Raw genomic sequence first — 22965 nt, forward strand, 5'->3', positions numbered from 1 at the left:
TTTTTTGTTTCCACGGATGAAGAGAAGTCTGAAAGGAAAGCGATTCCGTGATGTGGATGAAGTCAAAGAAAACACGCTAAAGGCTTTGAACAGTATCCAGCCTCAAGAATTCCAGCACTGTTTTGAGCAGTGGCAAAAGCGTTGGGACAAGTGCATTAATGCACATGGACAACACTTTGAAGGGGACTAATATACAGTTCAGTAAAAATGCAAAAATAAAAAATAACAAAAATAAATTCCGGTTATTTTTGGGTCCCCCCTCGTATATCAGTACAGCCCTTAATAATGAATCCAGGGATGTCGTCGACTCCAACAGACTTAGATGGTCTCAGGCACTTAATGGCTTTAATAACATCCGAATTGGAAACAGATGCTAAAAGTAAGAATTCGGAAGATGACAATAGGTTGCCGAAAACAATAGGACCAGGATTGTGGTATACTGTTTGAAAATGCTTTGAAAATTCATCAGCAATATCATTAGGTTCGATTAAATGCTTACTATCAACCTCAAGCTGGATTGAATTAGAATTTCTTTTCCTAAAGGAGGCCACATATTTCCAGAATTGCTTGGGTTGCGACTTTAAATTTTCATCCACAGATTTCAACCATCTAAATCTGTCAGACTTAATAGTAGTCTTAATTAGGTTATGATAGAAGGAAAATTTTTGGTAAAGGTAATGGGATTTTTTTTTGACGTCTGTAAAAATAGTTCTTTTTCCTTATGTAATACCTTAAGGAACTAGAATACCAGTGTGGGAATTTCATATGAGTGTTTATGATGCCACGTTCCATGGCTACTTGAACAGAAACATTGAGGCTGGCGACAGCAGAATCCACAGAGGGGGGTACCACACACACAGGACCAGTTATAAGTTGAGAGATTATTATAAAGCAATGCATAATCCCCAGACAACAATTTACAGTACGAATATCTATAGTTTTGAATACAAGTGGCAAGGGGCAGACAAATATTGATAATTAGTGGAGGGTGGTAACTGTCAGGTTTTATAAGTCCAGAGTCAACAGGAGTAATATACTTATGTCGTTTAAGTTAGAAAAAATTAAATCAAGTAGATTGCTGCTGCTGACATTATCAATGCTCTGATTAAGATTTAGTAGACACGTGGAAGTGTAGATCGCATCTCCCTTAAGTTTAGAGTAATAATGGGAATTGGGCAGAGCTAGACCACTTTTCCAGTCGAAACCAGGGGTGTTAAAATCCCCAACCATTATTACCTGAAAATTATGTGTATCCAGATTGTTTTCTAAAAAACGAAAGTAGTTAGCAATGTTTTCAGGATTAGTGTCGGGGGGGAAAGTAATGATTTCCAATGAGTAAGTTAAGGCCATCTGAAGTGGGGATTTCAGCCCATACACATTCATTGCAGGATTCTAAATCGTATCTGCGTTTACAGGAGCGAACACTGGAGGATAGAGCAGTGAGAACTCCACCACCACATGTTTTATTTAAAGACACCCTGTCAGAACGGAAAACTGTATAGCTGCCAGGAAATAAATTATAATCATAACACAGGTCGTTTAGCCATGTCTCAGTTAAATAATTTTATAGTCCGTGGAGCAGATATTGTCATGAAGTTCGACTTGTTTACTCTTAAGACCTCTGACATTTTGGTAATATATGTGAAAACATTTTATAATAATAGCAAACCTTTTAAAATTCACAAAACAGTTCTATCACAGGTGGAACAAGCTGTATTTTTTCACAGTTATGTCATATGTATGTGAATCTTTTAGCTGCTTTATTTCTTTCATAGGCCTTGCGAACAGGATCGCTGTATGGTGGCTATCGTGATAAATCAAGGTCAACAATATTAGCATATAGAAATTACACATCACTGCAGAAATTGTTAAAGGAAGCAGAAGAAGAAGTCCAAAAAATAAAAGATGACATAAAAGATCTTAGAGATGAAATGACAGAATACTCCACTGATAAACAGAAACTTGAGAGGAAGATTGTAAATGCCAAGTGAGTTTCCCACTTAGCCTATTAACTTCTCATTATGTAGCTCTTTTCCTTCTGTCAGTCTGCCTCTTATTTTCACTTTGAAGCGTGTCAGATTGGATGTCTATAGTGTTTTCATAATGAAATTGTATTTTTATGGATTGCTGTTCTTTTNCTTCTAACTGTATTGATGTAAAGGTATTCCGCTGAAGATGGTCTCTGAAGACCAAAACATGTAAGGGCATGAATAAATGAAATAAGAAAAAAAAAATCTTAACCAGTCACACTGGACGGATCTAATTAACTTTTTCATAATATTATTATTCATATCTGGCTGAATGACATATTATTAAAATGTGGTTCAACTAAGATCTTGGCAGAGGCATACATTCAGGATTTAAGGTTCTCATGTCTGTGAATATGAAGATCACTGTCTTCTAACATACGACACCATGCAATCCGATAGAAAATAAACCAATATTTGTAAGTAACCCACTGCTTCCAGCTTCTGTCCTGATGAATGTCACTGATATTGGATCTAGAAGGTACTGTATATGGTAAAGTGGATGATAACCCCTTAATGAGACACTTATACCAGTAATATAAGCAAGTACTCTTACAAGTACTGCTACCATCCTAATTTCCTCTGTATACTGGTCAAGAAGAAACATACTAAACTACAATTTTTTTTCATTGTTTAGCTCAGGTTTGAATATGTCTTTCATACTGAGAGAAAGACACTTGTTTAAGATATTTAGAAACATACGCTGAGGGTAATATTTGGACATAAAGAAAATTGTAGGGAATGAAGAAAATCAGGTAATAGTGTGCTTCATAATTTGTTCTCTTCACCTAATATCAGGACAGTTAAATCAGTGAATTTGAAGTGGGTGGCATATGTAGCAAACCTAGAGAAATGAGAAGTAAGTATAAAATGTTGGCCAAAGAATCCCATGTAACAAAACCATTCAGGAGATGAAGTTATAAAAGAACAACTAATGCTAAAATGCATCATAGGGCAATAGGCTATGGGAATACTCATTGTTATTTAAATTTCACAGCAGCTTGGATTTTCTTGAATAATCAAGTCCATATTAATAATTTGTACTAATGATTTAGTTATTAACCAATGTTATTAGGCCTAGGAACCTTTTTCAAATGGATAGGCATAAATCTACCTAGGAGAAGTCTACGAATCAGTTCAGTTAGGTTGTTCATGAACCCTTCATGTTACCCATGAACGAGGCCCATTATTACTATACACTGGGTTAAAAAGGAAGAATCGTCAATCTTGAGTTCTTCCTGGAAACAAAGGTAAACACAATATTACTACAGTATACATATAGTTCAGCATATGGCTCTGTTTAAAATTGTTACTTCAGTATCCATGAACAAATTGCAATGGCTTTTAAATGGTCTGTGGATTGTTTGTTTTTCAGAAGCACCATTGAACATATCAGGTCACAGAAGATTCTGCTGACTAGTGACTTGGATGGTCTGAAAGACATGAGAGGAAAGAGAGAAAAGTTATTGGATCAGTATCAGTCAAACCTAGAATTGCTCAAGGCCCGTAAGATTGTTCTCGAGAGTGAACTAAGTCACGTAAGTTATAAGACTGTTGAGGCTGTGCAGAAAGTTTGGAAGAAGTGATAAGAGGAAACTAAATTTTTAGCCTTATTCTCTACATCTTGTTGAACGAGTTCTCCATCAGTCAGGTGTGAATTACCATAAAATAAACGGTGCAGGCTACAGTACACAAATCTTACATATCTGCTGCATATAGTATCAGTTTTAATTTACACCTCTGTAACCCATTAGTGTGGAGTGCCATGTTATTCCACATGGGTGACTGCTGGAGTTCGTGCTTCCGTCTCATAATATTATTTGAACCTCATGAATTCTGCTTGCATAATTTTCAAGATGAAGGTCAAGGCTATTATTGTATACTGACAAAATTTACTGATTCTTATAGGATTTAAGGTTCTTGTAACTGTGTTTATAAAGAGTACTATCTTCTGGGATTAATGCTGTGTAGTCCACTGAAAGTTAACTGATGTTTCAGAAGAACCTATTGCATACATCTTTGTGATCAAAGAATAAGCCAAGCAAGAAACCAGCCTGAAAGCATGTGGCAAGCAGAGATTATTCTTTGATCCTGATGATGGATGCAATATGTTCCTCTGAAATGTTGGTTGACATTTGGCAGACTACACAAAGTTATATGCGAGCCAATATTACTTTTCATGGATTGTTCATTGAGTAAATGATCTTGGAAATGTTGATTGTAATTCAGCTGTTAATAGACATGGCATGCATCAACTAGTAAACATTTACTGAATGGGAATGTTGGAAGTATTTTGAATTAATGTTTTCTTATTCTGAAGAGTGTCACTTTGATTCTAATCGCAAGAAAATTACTGCGATATTGCAACATCTTTGTTATTGGCATGTCTGAATTTAAATCCCCTGCACTCAGATAGGTTAAATGAAAGAAAGATTTGGTTTTCAAGTAAATTGCCATACTGTGTTTCAACCTTCATGAAAATAGCCTTGACATTACAATTAAGTTGTAATGTTCATATTTATGGCGCTTCTGGACACAGTGTAAAAACTAACAAATATGAGATATGGGAAAATCTATTAAATTGTTCATGCACTTGAGAAAGACCCAGACAGATGCATTATATCATCACATATTTTGTTTGTTAGCATTAAAATGTATGTATTCATCCTTTGGTTTTAACATGTGGTAATTGATAGTCATAATTTGTTTAACATCCATAACTGTTACACAGGCACGATTGGACTAGTCAGTTGAAAACAGCCAAGCACTACATGTCAACAACTCTTAAACATGTACAGGAAAATATAAAAGACAGTGTACAATATAATCCCTTTTTGATCAATATCCCCTTGCTATAGCTTACCAGCCACAAATGACAACTCCCAGCAATTCAATATAAAGCAATATATTTACTTAAACCACCAAAAACACGAGTTAGCCATGTAAAACAAAGCATTTAGTCCAAAGATACTTCTGTATCATATCGAAACTAACTCGAATTACCAAACGACCATCTAGCATTGTTACTAAGAAACTCTTCTAGAGAATAAAAACAGTTTTGTAATAAATAACTTTTTAAATTTATTTTTAAAATCTTAAAATTCTTTATTATTTTTAGTTCAGAGTAAGTTGTTATGTATTTTTATTCCCATATTAATTACACTTTTTTACAACGAGCAGTGTTGCATAATTGGATGTACAAATCCTGTTTCCCTTTGTTTTATACTTATGAATATCGGAATATTGAGTTGTATAGATCTTTTTTATAAAGCACAGGGTTTCAAATATATATAATGAAGTTACAGTTAAAATCTGAAAATCATCTAACAAACCTTTACAAGACACCCTGTTTTTAACTCCTTTAATAAGTCTTAGACCCTTTTTCTGTGTTTTAAATACTCATTACTCTCATTTACTCCCCCACCCCAGAATATAATACCATATTTTAGTATAGATTAAAATTTTGTAAAATAAACATTTCTTAGTCCAGGTATACTTACCCAGTTGAGCAAGGATTTAATCGAATAAAGAGCTTTATTTAATCTTTTATGAATGTATTGTATATGAGTGGTGCAGCTTAAGTTTTCTGTGATATAAATATCTAAAAAATTTAAATTTGATAAATAAGTTAGTTCTTTGTTATTTAAATACAGAACAGGTCTATGAGTTAAACTAGATCCTCTTCCATGAAATAGTATTGCTGTGGTCTTTTCCATATTTATTATAAGATTATTTGTCAAGAACCAATTTTCTAATTGTTTCATAACTTTTACGATTCCCCCTTTTAGAAATATGAAATTTTTCTCTATGAGTAATATATTTGTGTCATCCGCGAATAACACCACCTTGCCTTCTTGAACAGCTTGGGGCAAATCATTTATAAACAACAAGAACACAAAGGGTCCCAAGACAGAACCCTGAGGTACACCATAGTTTATTTCTCTACATGATGAAGTATACATCTTTATACTTGAGTTCTTTTCATCTAATTCCTCTATTTCCACAAATTGAGTTCTACCAGTAAGATATGAACTCATCCACGAGTGAAAACTCTGTTAAGGTGACACAGTTGAACTAGTGAACATTTAAACATTAATTATATGATGATACAGTATCTGATTTTTAGTGAATTGTGTCACTCACTGAATGCACTTCTGTGGTGATGTCTGTAGGAAGAATAAGCACCGTCAAGGAACACCATGTCATACTGAGACTCATATCTTTGAAGAGGACAAACTTTGACATAGTCATGCTTGTAACATTGGTATATATGTTTATTTTTCATTTGTTTTTATCCTCCCGCATGCATTTTGTCTACTTTGAAGATCCTAACATTTTATAAAAATATATGGATTAAACCCAAGAGGACAAGACAGTGACCATTAGTATTGAATGGGTAAACAGCTTTGGGGCCTGTTTTCTGAACCAATAATAGTAGTATCTTAATATAGCAATAGTCAGGAAACTTGCAGTCTCTGTTGAAGTTGAGAAATTTCTTAACAAGCTGAATAATTATGAGCTTCTTAAGATGGATTCTAGTGTAAGGAGTTAGGGGAAGTTCAATGTTGATGCAGTACGTGTTGTAGAGAGTTAAGTTTTATGTAAACACACCATTAGATAAACAGATCTGAAAACCATTAGCCTGGTTAAATGTATTACAAATTAGCTTATGTGACTCAGAATTTTCTTGCTACAGAAATTTGCTTTGTATGGATATTTTACAATATTATTGTGATCTGTTCCACGTTATTAATAAGAACTGTTTAGGTATTCCATTTTAATCAATGATGAACGGCATGTATTTATTTGGATAGGAAATGGTGGCACACTTGTCAGAATCTGAGCAGAGGGAGATGGACCACCTAAATGATGACATAAGAAGACTTACGGAGGAATGCAAAAAGTTGTTCAGTGAAAGATTGCAGCTTCAGTATGACAGAGTACAGTTACTGAAAACTACCTTCATAAAACAACATGAGCACTTGTCAGAGGTCAGTTTTCATAGAATAAATTATCCACTTCCACCATACTTGATTCTCCTGATGTCAGAAATCCTACACTTAATTGAGCAGTTTCATCCAGCCAACTGTTCTGAATTTAATAAACCAGTCATGGATCTTAAAGATATAAGTTCCCAGTGTTTACAATGGAAATCATTTGCCATTGAGATATAAATTTTCAAGGCATAAACATTGGTGGCATTTATGTTTTAGTGTTTTAAAGCTTGAATGTGTTATAAATCGAAGGAGCTCTTGTAACCTGACTTACAGTTGACCCCTGAATTGAGTGTAAACAGCTTGTGAATTATTGTATCTTCTATTGTTGGTGTCAGATGTCATGGTCGAGTGGTTGGCATGCCTGCTTTGTATTCTGGAATGAGGAGAAGAACCTCTGCTGGCACTACTGTCTAGCCTGTATCTTAAGTCACTGTGCTGACCGCAAAGCAAAAAGTAGCCTGTGTTGCTGATTTTTGTCAAAGGCAGTGCTGTGTTACATGTGAATGTTTCTAACATACACAGATCCTTGAAAGCCTGAATGAAGACAGCATTTACAGATCACTGGAATTGACAGATGTGGTCTTGGAGTCTGCAATAAAAGGTTTGAATGTAATTCAGGAGAAGCTAAGAGATACTGAGAAGGCAATTGAGGAAGCCAAAGAAAAGGTATGTTATTTTCGCAGAACTTGATTTTATTCATTATTTCTTATTGATTTAGTATAGGAAACATCTGTTGAATAATGCTTAGATGTGAGGATGTTTTGTGTCAATTCACACACATTTACACAAAATGTTTGTTAAAGTGAGATTCAGATGTTTCATAGAAACAATACATCAGTTTCAAAATTCTATTAGCTAAAAGAAAATAGACAATATTTTAGATAGCACTGATTCTCTTGATGTATGTGTGGAAGGTACCAACAGTGAATCTTAGCTATTTTATTAGCTGTCCTAACCATATTTTATACACTGTTACTGAGTCTGTGCAGATGCAAGCTAGGTATCACTTTGCTACAGGCCATGATCACTTTGTTTTGTAAAACATTTATATAATTTTGTTGCAAAGGAGATGAATGAAAATGTAGCAGAGTCAAAATTATGCAATTAAATACAGAGTGTGCAGTTTATTATTAGACTGATTCCCATAGCTTCTATGGCACACGTTTCACATGGGCCCACTGCAGCAGCTAATATTTTAGGTCTGACTTCTCTGCTGGAGTTTAAATTACCTTATTCTATATAAGAGTCTTAAAGTGATAAACATTCCTCACACTATTGTAATATGTTTCTAGACACATGTTGAAGGTGCTGTTTGGAAATATTGGAAATTTATGCCTTATATTATCTTGAAGATTTCAAAATAGTGCAGATTGTCCACATACACTTTTTCTTTCAGTATGCCCCGCAAATAAAAGTCCCAGAGATTTAAATTTGATGATCCCAGAGACTATGATCCATGAATTATGACTCATTCACCAGAGACTTAATCTAATACATCCATATAATTGTTCACAGTGTGTGATGCTGCATTATGTTGCACAAATTCCCATACAGTTTTTCTTTATGAGTCACTTGATTGAAGGAGGATGTCACAATCTCACATGACATTCAGAATTTATTTCCACAAAAAATAGTGTTCCAGTTATCCTTCATGCACCAATTGCATAGGAAACACAGACTTTTAAATCATGCAGTGGCACTTTGCGAAGAGCATGATGCTCCAGACTCTGTTATTTTCGCTGTTTATATAACCATGTAAACAGAACCACGCCGTATTAACCCTTACACTGCTGTGATTGACAAAACCCATATTGTGACTTTAGAGTTCCAAATCTCAGGTTTCTTTTCGCCAGTCTCATTCAAACTTGGCGGGTGCATAGAGTCATTTATTTGGAACGTAATGAAGCATCATTCATTTCAATGGCTGCATTCTTCTGCTGTCTAGCTTAAGAAATGTAAAAGGTTGCATCTGCACAGTGGGGCATGTGCTCCGTAGTCATGTGATGCAGGTATTTCACAGGGCTAGTAAAAATGGCTTTGTACAGTGCACAGTGCTTTCTGTAATAGTTCTAAATAAAGTTATGGACTTTGGTCAACATGTGACAATGATAAGACTGTGATATACATACAGTGATTCTAGGATAGTGAATTATGTAGTTTTTTGGCCATCTTGGAATTTTCCCCTGTGAAAAATACTGAATAATTCAACATTTTTGCAACTTCTGCTGCCTGTTCCCTGTCTGAGGTAAGATTAGTTACATTTTATCACATATTTTCATACTGTGCACTTAAATTATTTATAAAAGATTTACTCAAAAATAATTCAGCACAAAGGGTACTGAGAGTTACTTATCATGGTAGCAGTTAAAGGGTTAAAATAAAATGTCTGGGTCAAGAAGTCCATTGAACACCAATGCCTGAGACCGCCTATGTTATCATATTCCTTCTCTGCAACTAAAGCTGTGTTTTCTTAGTTCATAACTTTAGCAATGTTGTACCAACCCACATGAATGAGCCAAATAGATATGATGACTTCTTCAGGCTTGCTTCTAATTAAATACCTATGTCATCAAGAAGTTCTTCAGTCAGTACAAGTCTCTTCCAGATTTCTTTTTGTCTAACTTCAATTCTGTAGAACGTAACTTTGTTTCAATATTGTAAGTCCTCATTTTACACAGCGCTGTGCTATCAGGATACTTCTTATGAAACTTTCGACTGCTTTTCCTACCTGCCTACTCATTTGAATAATTTCTCTTCAAACCCTGTTTCATTTCTTTAACACTAAATTTCACAACACTACAAACTGTATTTATATGTAGTATCTTAAAGAGAACTAGCCATGGTAAATGTTGGTGCTATCAAGATAAGCCAGCAAGCATCAAATGATGAAGTGACAGCTCTGATGTCAGAAGTGGGCAGTCATGGGCAAACAGATTTCTAGCCATCCAGTCTAAGGATATATGAGATTCCATGTAGTATGGTATCATAGCTCCAAAGCTGTGTGGAATGTTCAAACGTTTACTGGCCCTAAAAAAGGGCAGTTTGTTCCACCATGAGTGCGCTGGTAGAATTTGCTCCTTTGTAGTAGACCAAGTCTTTACGGCCATTCAGTTGGTCTGTCTGGCCGGTGATGTGGTGTTGCGTGCGCCGGTAGGAACAGCTGCCTAAGGCACAGTTGCTGGAGAGTTGCGGCAACTATGTTAGCTGCCTGGTCACAGATCAAGGTTGCTGGAGAATTGCGGCAACTACATTAGCTGCCTGGTCGCAGAATGAGCTTGCTGGAGAGTTGCAGCAACTACGTTAGCTGCCCAGTAGCAGAGCACGGTTGCTGGACAGCCGCGGCAGCTACGTTAGCTGTCTGGTAGCAGAGAGCAGTTACTGGAGAGTTGCAGCAGCTGTCTTTGGCGCAGTAAACAGCTGATGACTCTGATGACTGATCACTCTGAACAGAATGTGATCACTGACTATTGCTAGTTTTGGGCTCCGCCTTTTATACCATGCTTGCTGGGCGGAGCTACAGTTGCAGTTGCGATTGTGAGCACTGATTGGCTAGTGCACGTGATGATCTACATGTGGGCTGGACATCAAGTGCTGTATAAATATGAATGCTGGTGGCAATGTGATATTGACTAGGAGTTGAGTGCTGTCTGTTAGACCGGCGAAACCGCGTGTTAGTATGTGCGATGTTCCCAGATCAGCAATGAACAGGTTCCATACTTTTTGATCAATCGATAATATGTTGCAATTTTTCTCTGCAGCAGAAACTAATCCAGGACAATTTGAAGAGTCAGAAGGCAGAAGAAGCAAATATACAACAAGAAATAGATGACTATGATAAGGAAATAAAGTTGTTTGCCGCCAAGAAAAATACTCTTATGACTAGAATTGAAGAATATAATGAAAACATATGTAAATTAGGACCTTTACCTTTACAAGAGCAAACCAAATGTAAGAATATGGGAACTAAACGTGTGAGTATGCTTTCTTGTTTTGAAATATAGATTCTGAATAATTCTCTTATCCACAGCAACTTTATTTGTTATTGGTTTAGGTAGGGATCCTTGAAAATAGATCCATTACATTTTTTTAATAGACTTCAGTTTAATGCAGATGTCCTCCTTTCACACTTGTATAACATCAGCTGTCACTACCAAAACCACCATAATAAAAATGTGTGAACTTTAGCCAGAGAAGCAAAAGACCAAGAGATCATCAAAATCATTATATCTCTTATCATGATTTGTATAGTGCCTCATATATTCTAAATTTTTGGAAAATTACCCTCCATCAGCTCAAGTTCAGTGTAAATTTTGATACATGTCATTGGACTAAACACTTAAATTCAAATATGCTGAATAAGATAAGCTCATTTTACTTTTTGTTTTGGTAATTCTTATATTTTTCATGGTAATATTTGGTTCTTTTCTGGGTGTATTTTCTTGTTAGATCGTTCTGTGATAAATTGTTTCAGTTAACCATTTAAGTTGGATTATGCCATTCCTGAAATTTGGGGTTCTCACAGGAATGAGTACTAAGCTTACATCCCTCATGGACATGTTGCCATGTAGTCTGCTGTGAAGGTACAAGCACTTCTTCTGCCCCTAAGATTTATGTACAATGTTTCTCTGAAACAGTGGTGTCTGTCTATCATGTTACATGGCATCACATCTCAGAAGACTGTAATACTCTATGCCAGTGTTTTTCAACTGCCGGGGCAGCCTTGTACCATGCCCTAGCATTAGTTATACTGGGCCTTGTCTTATGGAAAAAGAATTTACCGGGCTGCAATCTCACAAAGGTTGAGAACCGCTGCTCTATGCCATTTCTGTATTTTAGCATTGCTATGTTCTGATTTGAGATGGAGTGAGATTCTGTAAGAGAGGCTTTTATAATATTTTTGATCGATGTATGATTGGCTGTGATTTCAAGAGAAGCAGCAGCCAGTTATGTAGTTCTTGTTAGTAACAGTGAACTTCAGCTGAGACCTATAGAGATGTCTGAATTCATTCTGTAATTCTGGATAAGAATGTGGACGTCAGAAGTGTTTTTAAATAGAATGTCATTGATTTCAGTGGATTATTAATTTTGTGTACGTGTGTGCAAACATATGCATGTGCATGTGTAAAGACTGTTATTGGTACTGTAATGACAATTATTTGGTGCAGAAGTATTTGACAGTTCTTTATACAGTACCATGCTCAAAAATTAGATGCAGTGACAGATAGTATGACTCTATATGCACATTCAAGATTATCATGCAATCACTGTTCAAACATAACAGTAAAGATTAAAGACAATATTATAGCAATTGTGGCAATAAAAGCAGAACCCCTGAACATTCATGTTTCTGGAAGAAAGATACAAATTCAGCATAGTTGGTTGAGGCGCTGTGCTACAAGCTGGAAGGTTCAAGTCCAGATGAGGCGGATTTTTTTCAATTTACCTAATCCTTCCAGACACACTGTGGCCCTTAGATCGACTCAGCCTCTAACAGAAATGAGTACCAGGGATCTTCCTGGGGGTTAAAGGCCGGTTAGCACAAAAGGCTGACAACCTTACCGCCATCTGTGAGCCGATCGTCTAGAGAAAATGTGGAGGCCTCAACATCTCACAACCCTATGGGTCTTCATGGCCGGTTACAGGAATAGCTTTTCTTTTTGTACCTTACCTGGTATATAATAATAGTAAACCTTGCTTTGGGAGATACATAAAATGACTTCCAAACCAGAAATCCACTTATTCTTCCATGACCTCTGTAATTCATGAAGCAGGGTTCTCAAGAGGATGATAACTACATAGGTGGTCAAGAACTTACCTGCCAATTGTGAATCTCAAAGATTCATTGAAGTGTTTACAAGAGCTCCCCATTAGTCTGTATTTTTATCCAGAAGAATCCGGTCCATTCCCTTTTGTACAGATTTTCTGTATAAAATTGTGTGTTCTGTGACTTTACACCTAAAATTCAGAATTTTGGAATCACAAAAGCATCACAGAGGCATCCATTACTAGGGAATAACACTTATCGGTGGCAACAGTTACACCCACAACAGTGGAAGTGCTGTTGAGTTCAGCATTGACTATTCATTCTGCCATAAAAGAGTATAGAGGGAGCCTGCACACTGCAAAGGGGAAATCTGTATAGTATAGTATAGTATTTATTGCATTCAAGCAAATCCAATTACAGGCCAACNATGTTCAATACCAAATAAAACCAGTCAAGGTATAAGCTTGCTATATACAATGCAGGTATCAGTGCAATATCCTTGAATGTACAACTGCACATCCAAACAATGCATGCAATATTGAATGAACATAGTAAATTACTACTCATTTATACAACCAAAATATTCATCCAAAGTATAAAAGGATTTTGAATGTAAAAAGGCATTTAAGGCCACTCTAAATTCCTTATTATCATGTGCTACTTCCTTTATTTTTAATGGGAGACAATTAAAAAGTTTAATTCCATAGCAATAAGGACCCTTCTGATGAACTGTTAAATTTGTCTGAGGGCAATATAAATCTAAACCGCGCCTTGTATTGAGACCATGAATCTGTGTTGATGTATGGAATAGACCCTTATTATTTACAACAAATATCAATAAAGAAAATATATATTGGGACTGGAGTGGCAAAATCCCCCAATCCCTAAATGCTTGTCTACAGGAATCCCTTGCCCTTAGCCCACTCATAATTCTAATTATTCTTTTTTGAATTCTAAAAATTTGTACACTAAACGAGGTATTGCCTCAAAAGATAATTCCATAGGGTAAAAGTGAATGAAAATAAGAATAGTAAATCATTTTTAATGTTTCAGTAGGCATGATGGGCTTAATAACCCTCATTGAATAACACGCCTTACACAACTTAGGTATGAGTTGGGATATATGGGCCTTCCAAGTACACGTGCTTTCAACAATTATAGTGATAGTAGAACACCAATAAGAGACAAAGCCTGTGATGACAGAGAGTACCAGAGGATCAAATGAAGAATGATCTAAGGGGCTGTGAAACCCTGTAAATATTGTGAATGATCGTGATTCACTGTACACAGTTGTACATAAGTATATCTGGTGTATAATAAAATCCATTTTAGTGCACATTGCAGTTGCAATCTGCAAGGCAATGGTGACTGCAGTGTACACCAAAATGGAGCATCTTCAAGAAATGTTGTAGCTAAAATTGTATATTAGATGTGGGCCATGAAAACTTAAGGACAGGAATCCTCATTCTATGGTTTTCCCTTGGGATACTAATCTTTAGGTTTTTAAATAGACTGGAATGTAGAGAATTCTGAACTGAATGGTATTAAGCATTTACCAAATTCAGTATATTCTCATATGGCTTTCACTACTTCTAGAGCAATTTCATGTCATCATGTTATTGTCATGGAACCCATCCTCCCTTCATAGAACCCTACAAAACAGGGCACTTCAAGATTTAAATTGTACATCATGTATACATAATTAAATGTAAGATGTGAAATCAGCAGGCATTTCAGGAATAGAAAGAGGGAATATCTGAAGGACAAAATTGATGAGCTTGCAACGAAAAGTAAGGACAAGAGCATCAGACACCTGTATGGAGGAGTAAATGACTTTAAGAGGGGTTACCATCCTAGAAGTAACTTAGTGAAGGATGAGAATGGTGATCTACTTGCAAATTCCCACAACATTTTGAATAGCTGAAAGATGTGTAGTCATCATGAATTTGTAATATGTGACACGTTTTATATCCAGCCCTATGGGGAGATGATTGGATCCATGAAATGATAAATAAATGTAAATGTAAACTACTTCTCTCGGTTATTGAATGTACATAGGGTCAGTGATGTTAGGCAGATAGAAATACATACATCTGAGCTGTTAGTACCTGATCTTAGCCCTTTTGAGGTTGAAATTGCTATTGCAAAATTGGAAAGGTATAAATCACCAGGCAAATTCCAGCAGAACTGATTCAAGCAGGAGGTTAAATTTTATGTTCTAAGATCCATAAGCTAATTAATTCTATTTTGAATATGGAAGAATTGCCTGATCAAAGGAAAGAGTCTATTATTGTACCAGTTCACAAGAAGGGTGATAAAACTGACTGTAGTAATTATCAGGGGATGTCACTGCTATCAACTTCATACAAAATTTTATCCAATATTCTTCTCTCAAGATTGAGTCCATACATCAATGAAATTATTGGGGATCATCAGTGTAGGTTTAGACGTAACAGATCAACTAATGATCAGATCTTTTCCCTTCGTCAGATATTGTAGAAAAAATAGGAGTACAATGAGACAGTACATCAGCTATTTGTAGACTTCAGGAAAGCCTATAATTCAGTTAGGAAGTAGTTAGTTAGTTAGTTATTGGAGAGGGTGGGTTTCCCCATGCACCGCGACCAGTTTGATGTATTGTGCTTCCCTCTATGATATTCTACCAGTCTCTATACCCTACCGATACTGGTGCTTACCATCAGTCCCGACCGAGCCACCGAGTTCGGCCTCTAATGGCTTGGCGGTATCTATAATGCCTCCCCCATCTATCAGAGGTGTTAGAGACTACTGTTGGGCGGGAAACGTCCTTGAATTTGGCTCAGTGACCTGCTTAGGAGATATGAGGTTCTTTTACATGCCCACGGCTTAAAGTCCCTCCCAGGGGACTTGTTCCCTGAATTTTTCCGCCTTAAAAATTCCACGACCTCCGCCAGGTTTGAACCCGCATACCACAAGTCATGAGGTGGGAACGTTACCTCTAGACTACGGAGGCTGCTCGGTTAGGAAGTAAGTATTGTACAATATTCTCATAGAGTTTTGAGTACCCATGAAACTAGTTAGGCTGATTAAAATGTGTTTGAACAAAACATATAGTAAAATCCATATAGGTATATACTTGTGTGACAGTTTTCCTATCCAGAATGGTCTAAAACAAGGAGATGCTTTATCACCACTCCTTTTCAACTTTGCTTTAGTATATGTCATTAGGAAAGTCCAGGAAAACTAGGTGAGACTGAAATTAAATGGGACACATCAGCTGTTGGTCTATGCTGATGATGTGAATCTACTGAGTGATAATATAGATACCATAAAGAAAAACGCAGAAACTTTAATTGACACTAGTAAGGGGGTTGATCTACAAGTAAACACAGAGAAAACTAAGTATATGTTGCTGTCTCATCACCAAAATGCAGGGCAAAATCATGACATAAAAATAGGTAACAGATGCTTTGGAAATTTGGCACAATTCGGATATTTGGGAACAACTGTAACAGAATCAAAACCTAATAAGTGAAGATTGAATTCAGATAATGCTTGCTACCATTCATTCTTCTTTTCTGTTGTCTCCAAACATAAAAATTAGAATCTACAAAACTCTAATTTTGCCTGTGGTCCTATGTGTGTGTGAAGCTTGCTCTGTGACATTAATAGAGGAACATAGGCTGAGGGTGCTGAGGTGAATATTTGGACCTAAGAGAGATGAAGTGACGGGAGGCTGGAGAAAACTATATAATGAGGATTTTGATAACCGTACTCTGCACCAAGTATAATTAGAATGATCAAGTCAAGGAGGATGTGAGGGGAAGGGCATGTAGCACAAATGGCGGAGAAGAGGAATGCATATAGGATATTGGTGGGAAAGCTAGAAGGAAAGATACCACTAGGAAGACCAAGATGTAGAAGGGTAGACAATATTGAAATGGATCTTAGAGAAACACAATGGGATGGTATGGACTCGATTGATCTGGTTCAAGATAGGGACCAGTGGAGGGCTCTTTTGAACATGGTAATGAACCTTCATGTTCCATAAAATGCTGCAAAGATCTTGAGTGGCTGCACAATTGACAGCTTCTCAAGAAGGGCTCAGCTCCATGAGTGAGTGTGTCTACATTATTAAATGTTGAAGGTTAGTTTGGCCTGTGTGTTGAACTGTGTGGTTAATAAAAAGCATAAGATAAAATGACACTTTCATTACTATGATTTACATGGAAGAATCACATTAAAAACAGTTTTATGATGGAATCAATGAATTACACCAAGGTCCTGTGTCAGACTTTTGTTGTGATAATGAAGCAGTGCTCCTGTAGTTCCTGAGGTTGAGTTAGCATTTTGTATGATTATTGCCTGGTTTTCAATTTTAGGTAATAAAATTGCTGACAGATGTAAACCAGGACCTGAAAAAATTCCGCAGAATGAATATGCAAGCAGATTTACAGTACACGGAATTGATCAGTAAGGAGAAAGATGTCAAGTTAAAAATGAAAAACTTGGAAGAAGGGTGAGATAATACAAAGACAATATTTTCCATTCCTCAAGTGATGAAACAGTGATAGTTAATTCATGACAAGGGTGCCACAACGCACTCCTTTTGAAGATATCTTTCAGATTAAGAAAGGAAGTAATTTAAAAGCATGGATTCCTTACATGTAAACATACTACATACTTTCAATGACAATACTATAGTTTATTAGAAAAATGTTTGCAACATAACAAATAACATCATTGTATTATTCACAGAATGTTTCACAGTCATTCTATCTGGCATTGTCTGTTTAATGGTTATTTTAAACACCAGTCATTAGTGGGGTTCTTTTATGTATGCTGATTTGTGTCAGCCAAGCCATAGGTTGTAAATAACTATGACAACATATTGCACAAAAGGTACTTATTTTCAGTAGTGGTTCTGGGCAACATGATCATTATTTGTAGCTCTCATAAAGTTATGTTTGATATGCATAAAGGGCTCTTTGAAAGAGCTTTGTCTTGCAGATCTTTCTTTTCTTAATGATATGTTAATATATGCACCTGTGCCACCAAATGATTTTGAACTCAGAATGATATTCATGCATGAAGATTATCCCATAAGTGCTCTCTTTCAGTACTTACATGATGGCTATTTAAGCATTTTGTATGGAACAAATGGCATTGTCATCCTATTCAGTATTCTAAAGTGGTATGAGATATTACATCTTCAGTAATATATATGCATCATGTTTACTGGGGTGCTTTTCTTCATTACATGGTTTACTTACTGTATGCCCCAGAATAAAATTTTCAACACATTAGCTGTATTTGGGAACCCAAATGCCATCTGTGGTCAGTTTCATCTAGGGGTATTTAAATAAGTATATGAATTGCCTGAAAAAAAGATAATTCCCTCATTATCGGTTAGTATTTTGGTGGCGCCTGATCTAGTTCTAATTCCCCTAACCCCTTGCCTTAGAGGAATACTTATTGGCATGGGTATGTCATTAATTGATTACTACTGTGTATTAATATTAAATTGACCTGCAAGAATATGCACTTGGACAGGAGACGTTTAAAAGCAACACTCTTCATAGCAGCTTGAAATATGTCTCAGTATTTTGGGGTTTGGTGCCTTGAACACTTCTGGCCTGGATGTGTCAAAATGTTCTTTTGTGTAAATGTGAAAGTGAGCACATAAGAGTATGATGGACATAAAATCATAACCATATTTTGTACCCACTTGATGTAGAGATTAGGAAACCCCTTTTCCTTTTCCAGGGTGTGCTCATGAATGTAATCTTTCTTGTTTCCTTTTTCTTTTCTTTCCTTCTTTCTTTTATATTCTTATCTCAGCCCCACTGTTTAGAAGTTAATTTTCTTTTGCATGTGTGTTCTTAAACTTTCTATGTCTCAGATTGCAGATTTAAAATTTTTGTATTTTTTTCTGGAATAATTATATGTAAATACATATTGTGTCATATAGACCACTGGCTAAGCGGTGAATCTGTAAACAGCGGCCGTTGCTATGTAACGCCCGCAGCATACATGCGCACAACAATATAAGAACGGTGTTTTCTGCTTTATCTTTGTCTCTACCACAGCCGTTTCTGGGCAACAACTCGGTAAACACATTCCCACAGCAACAGACACAAACACGACAGTAGAAGAACAGTGTTTTCTATGTGGTCCGTGCTCAAGTTAGTTAACTCAAAGTTAGTTAACAGTTAAATTCTGCACGGAGGCTGTAAAGAGAGGAGTTGAGCTGAAGGCAGAACAATCTCCATTGTTAAAAGCCGTTGCTAAGGAACAGCTGATGAAGACACAGCAAGCTGAAAAAAAGCTTAGCTGGTGCTGTGGTGATTTATGAATTGTGGAGATAAGTGGTTACACTGTAATTGCTTGTAGTTCTGAGTCTTGCATATAAATGGTTAATAAATCCATTCTGACCCTGTCTGTAGTCACATCCATACATGTGACAATATTTTCATTCACTTAAATTTATACTTTTGAATTAATTTTTCTTGTACATATTTATTGGAAATATTATACAGTTGATGTTATTTTTCTGTAAGAGTTGGATGAAAATAAGTATTCTCAAGTTTACATGATTTACTTTCAAACTTGCAATACAAATGTAAGTATCTTGAACACATATTTATAAATTTAAGGTGGAAATACCATAACTTGCCAAGGGTGATGGGTTGATCAACACTTCATTTATATTTTCTGCACTGAATTATCTCCCCACAAGTCTCCAAAAGTTTGGCCATAAGCCCTTAAATTATCTTCATATAGTAGTATGTAACTTAAGAACAAAAGGCCATCTATTTCTAAACATTAATGATAAAATGATCGTGTTCAGTGCATTAGAAGGAATTGGGCAACAAACAAAAATGACCTATTTGAAGATATTATCTCAACATTCTCCTGGAAAGACTGAGGAATCCACAAAAGAGTCTGTCAGGATAGTTTTTGTGCCAGTTGAAATTCAAACTTGTCATTTTCAGGATGGAAGTTGGTAAATTAATGCTCAAGCCAACTTTCCCTCCCCCAAAAAGAAAAACAAGACCAGACTATAATATAACAAGCTTAACGTCTTGCAATCAAAATGGGATATATGCCTGCTGCAAAACTATTTGTGTTTGTTTTTTCTTTCTGTTAAAGGTACAACCATATTTTAGAATTACTAGATGTGTTGGAAACACAGAAGAATGATGCAATCCTGTTCACTTTCCGACAGTCCTCTGAGAACTTCAGTAAAATATTTAAGAAGCTAGTACCAACTGGTCATGCCGAGTTAATGATGAAGTCCGCAGAAAATGAGACTGTTCCTATTGAAGATGTAAGTAATCATTAAATTTAACAAAAGCTGACATCCTGTAAATGCAGTACAATAATTTCAGTATATTATTAAACTGGACACTTACCTTCATCTGGTGTCAAGGTCCCAAACATTTAGGAATGTATTTCAGTGCTTTCATTTATATATACTCAGTGTTCCAGGAAAGAAATTTGCAGAAATATATTTTTAGAGACTTACAAGATTGTGGTAATAGTTAATAGATTTAGAATTGTTAGAAATTTACGAAGTCCTTAATTTGTCTTAAACATGTACAATTTTACTTTTTATAAATTTCAGTTAATATTAAATAAATGTATTATATTTGAGCATAATGTCAATGCGGTCACATATTTTAATTGTATTCTCCTTCATGCTGGTTGATAAGTATTCATGTCTGCTTTGCAGTAGGTTCTCTTATTGTGATATAATTTTGACACTTCTTTTTGTTACATGTGGTGAGAGATTTTTTTCTTTCTAGAGAGAAAGAGAATACTCAGATTTAGCAGATTACTGAGGAACAGTTCTGTAATATTTTGTGCTGTTAGAACATAACCCTGCTTCAAATCAAGTTTATTTGACATGGGATTGCTGAAGTTTTGACTTCGCTCATCATCTTCTGTTCTAAAAGACACAGTATTTCAGAAACTAAATCTGTTTCTGCCCTTAAGTGAAAAGGTTGAAGGCATGTAATCTTTCTGCTCCATTACAAAGATCTACTCATGATCACTCATCCAGTGATTGAGGTTAACTCATTATGTTAGGACTACTGAATCATGGATAGAGTCCAAAACTCAATAATCCTGAGCATTATACACAATCATCAGGACTGTTTAGAATTGACTTGAAGTTTACTTTAATTTTATACTCATAAATAGCCACTCTCTGTGATACTAAAGAAAGTATATAGTCCATATGCTATATTGTTTTTTTTTTCTTATATGTTATAATAAAACATTGTTCATAGGTTACTGATGTCAGCACAATTAAAGGAATTGGAATTTCAGTTTCCTTTGATACTGATGGCACACAAGTACATGAACTTAAAGAGACATCTGGAGGAGAAAAATCTTTACTTGCATTGGCACTAATCTTTGCCCTGCAGAAGTGCTCTCCTGTCCCATTCTGTGTGATCGATGAGGTGGACTCTGTATGTACTCAGATCAATGTTTCATCACATTTTATTAAACATATGGTCATTTTGGTAACTTTGCATATGCATTTATTAATCTGCTAACAACACACATTGCAAATTCCTTTTATACCTCCCCCTCTACAACTTTCAGTGTCCATCTCCTAGTCTCTACCAGACCATTTTTCCCCCTCATATGCTTGGTACAGCATTTCATATATTCTTCTCTGCACTAGATACATTTTAACACTAAACAAGAGGTTAATGAAAACATCCCTGATATTCTAGAAAGCATGTTTTTCCTCTCAGCATCACTACATCTGACTTTTATAATACTATATAATCTGCTGCTATTATATAGAAAACGATTTTTCATATAGTATATGTAAAGTATAGCACAGTTTTGTAGTTTTAAATGTACTAAAAGATGAGTTGTGTAAAATTTGTAGGAATGCTTATGATCTATCTTCATAACAGGTTTTACTTGGCTTACCAAAGTAGTTAATTACAATTATCAAAAATAATGCTAAATATAGACCACCAATTTGTTATTTTGAATAGTAGAGAAATTACATTCACAAGAGATTAAACATTTCAAAAAACAATTGCCATACAAAATTTTAGGTCCCTAAATTAAATGATGCTAATATTCCCATCACTTTATACATTTGTATGACTGACGTCTTTGTATTATTGATGGCAGGGCATATGAGATCATTAGTGTGATGTTCATATCAGGTTTCATGAAAATAAGTTGGATCCTTCAGATGTTATTAGAAGAGGGGACACACACAGAGTAAAACACAGCTCTCTGACAGTAATCAAATATCATGTCACATCATGAATCTTTCACAATAATGTAATCATGCAGATGACCAACATATTGTCCTGATGTAGTGACTAGACAAGGGATTTGGGCTGGTAATTGGGTTATTGAGCTCATACAGCTCGTCACTACAAATAACTTTAATAACGTCTCTGATTTATACACTTTACAAATCATTACAGCATACCCAAAGCCTTCCCAGTCTGCTGTGTCTTCACCAATCATTGCCTAGTGACAGATTTCACCAATGTTCTCTGCTTCCATGCTAACATCCTTGCCTGCTGGCGACTATCTTGCACCTAACCTATGATGGCAAACTCGAACTCTGTTCTCCACTGTAACTAACTCTCTGTCTGAACTCTCCAACCTCAGCCTGGACCCTACAGAGAACACCATTTCTAACAGTACTGTTATAGCAGCCATTGCCTAGCAATGGGCTAGTCATTGTTATGTGTTTACCCAGCTGTTACCATGCAATGGACAATGATTAGGTAGTTATGTCACTATATCATAGCAAAGTAATCACCATATAGTGAAAGAAGCTGGCCTTTGTTAAGAGGACTTTAACATAGACATACATATATATACTTCCATTGACTGATACTGGGTTATTAATTTTTATTGTACTGAGTCTTGCCTGCTGCCAGTTTGTTGTTTTCCTCTGTTTTTGAATGTAGTAATCTAATGCATCTTAAAAAACTTCCTTGACCTACCACAGTCCTGTTATTTTTTCTTTCACTTACAGAGAATGGCAATCATGACAGTCAGGGTTGGATTTAAGGGAAGTGGTGAGAGTAATCTCTCTGTGGCCTCCACAAAACAGAAAGAGAATCCACAGATTTTGTGGAGACGTTTGCTTCTCTAAAATCAAGAAAATTTCATTTGTTGTTTTTACTTATTATATGAAATTAGA

At 35.8% G+C, this 22965-nt stretch overlaps 1 protein-coding gene across 1 annotated transcript in view; it reads left to right on the forward strand.

Annotated features, from left to right (window-relative positions):
- LOC111874836 (structural maintenance of chromosomes protein 3) overlaps positions 1 to 22965 on the forward strand; it is a 126707-nt gene that overhangs the window by 98162 nt on the left and 5580 nt on the right. The window contains exons 17-24 of the mRNA XM_023870673.2: positions 1776 to 1987; positions 3403 to 3565; positions 6842 to 7018; positions 7547 to 7690; positions 10783 to 10995; positions 17150 to 17286; positions 19920 to 20097; positions 21062 to 21244. Of these exons, the coding sequence (XP_023726441.1) occupies positions 1776 to 1987; positions 3403 to 3565; positions 6842 to 7018; positions 7547 to 7690; positions 10783 to 10995; positions 17150 to 17286; positions 19920 to 20097; positions 21062 to 21244 (1407 nt within the window). The remainder of the gene's footprint in view (positions 1 to 1775; positions 1988 to 3402; positions 3566 to 6841; positions 7019 to 7546; positions 7691 to 10782; positions 10996 to 17149; positions 17287 to 19919; positions 20098 to 21061; positions 21245 to 22965) is intronic.

Source organism: Cryptotermes secundus, unplaced genomic scaffold (assembly GCF_002891405.2).
Source record: "Cryptotermes secundus unplaced genomic scaffold, Csec_1.0 scaffold212, whole genome shotgun sequence".
Lineage (NCBI taxonomy): Eukaryota > Metazoa > Arthropoda > Insecta > Blattodea > Kalotermitidae > Cryptotermes > Cryptotermes secundus.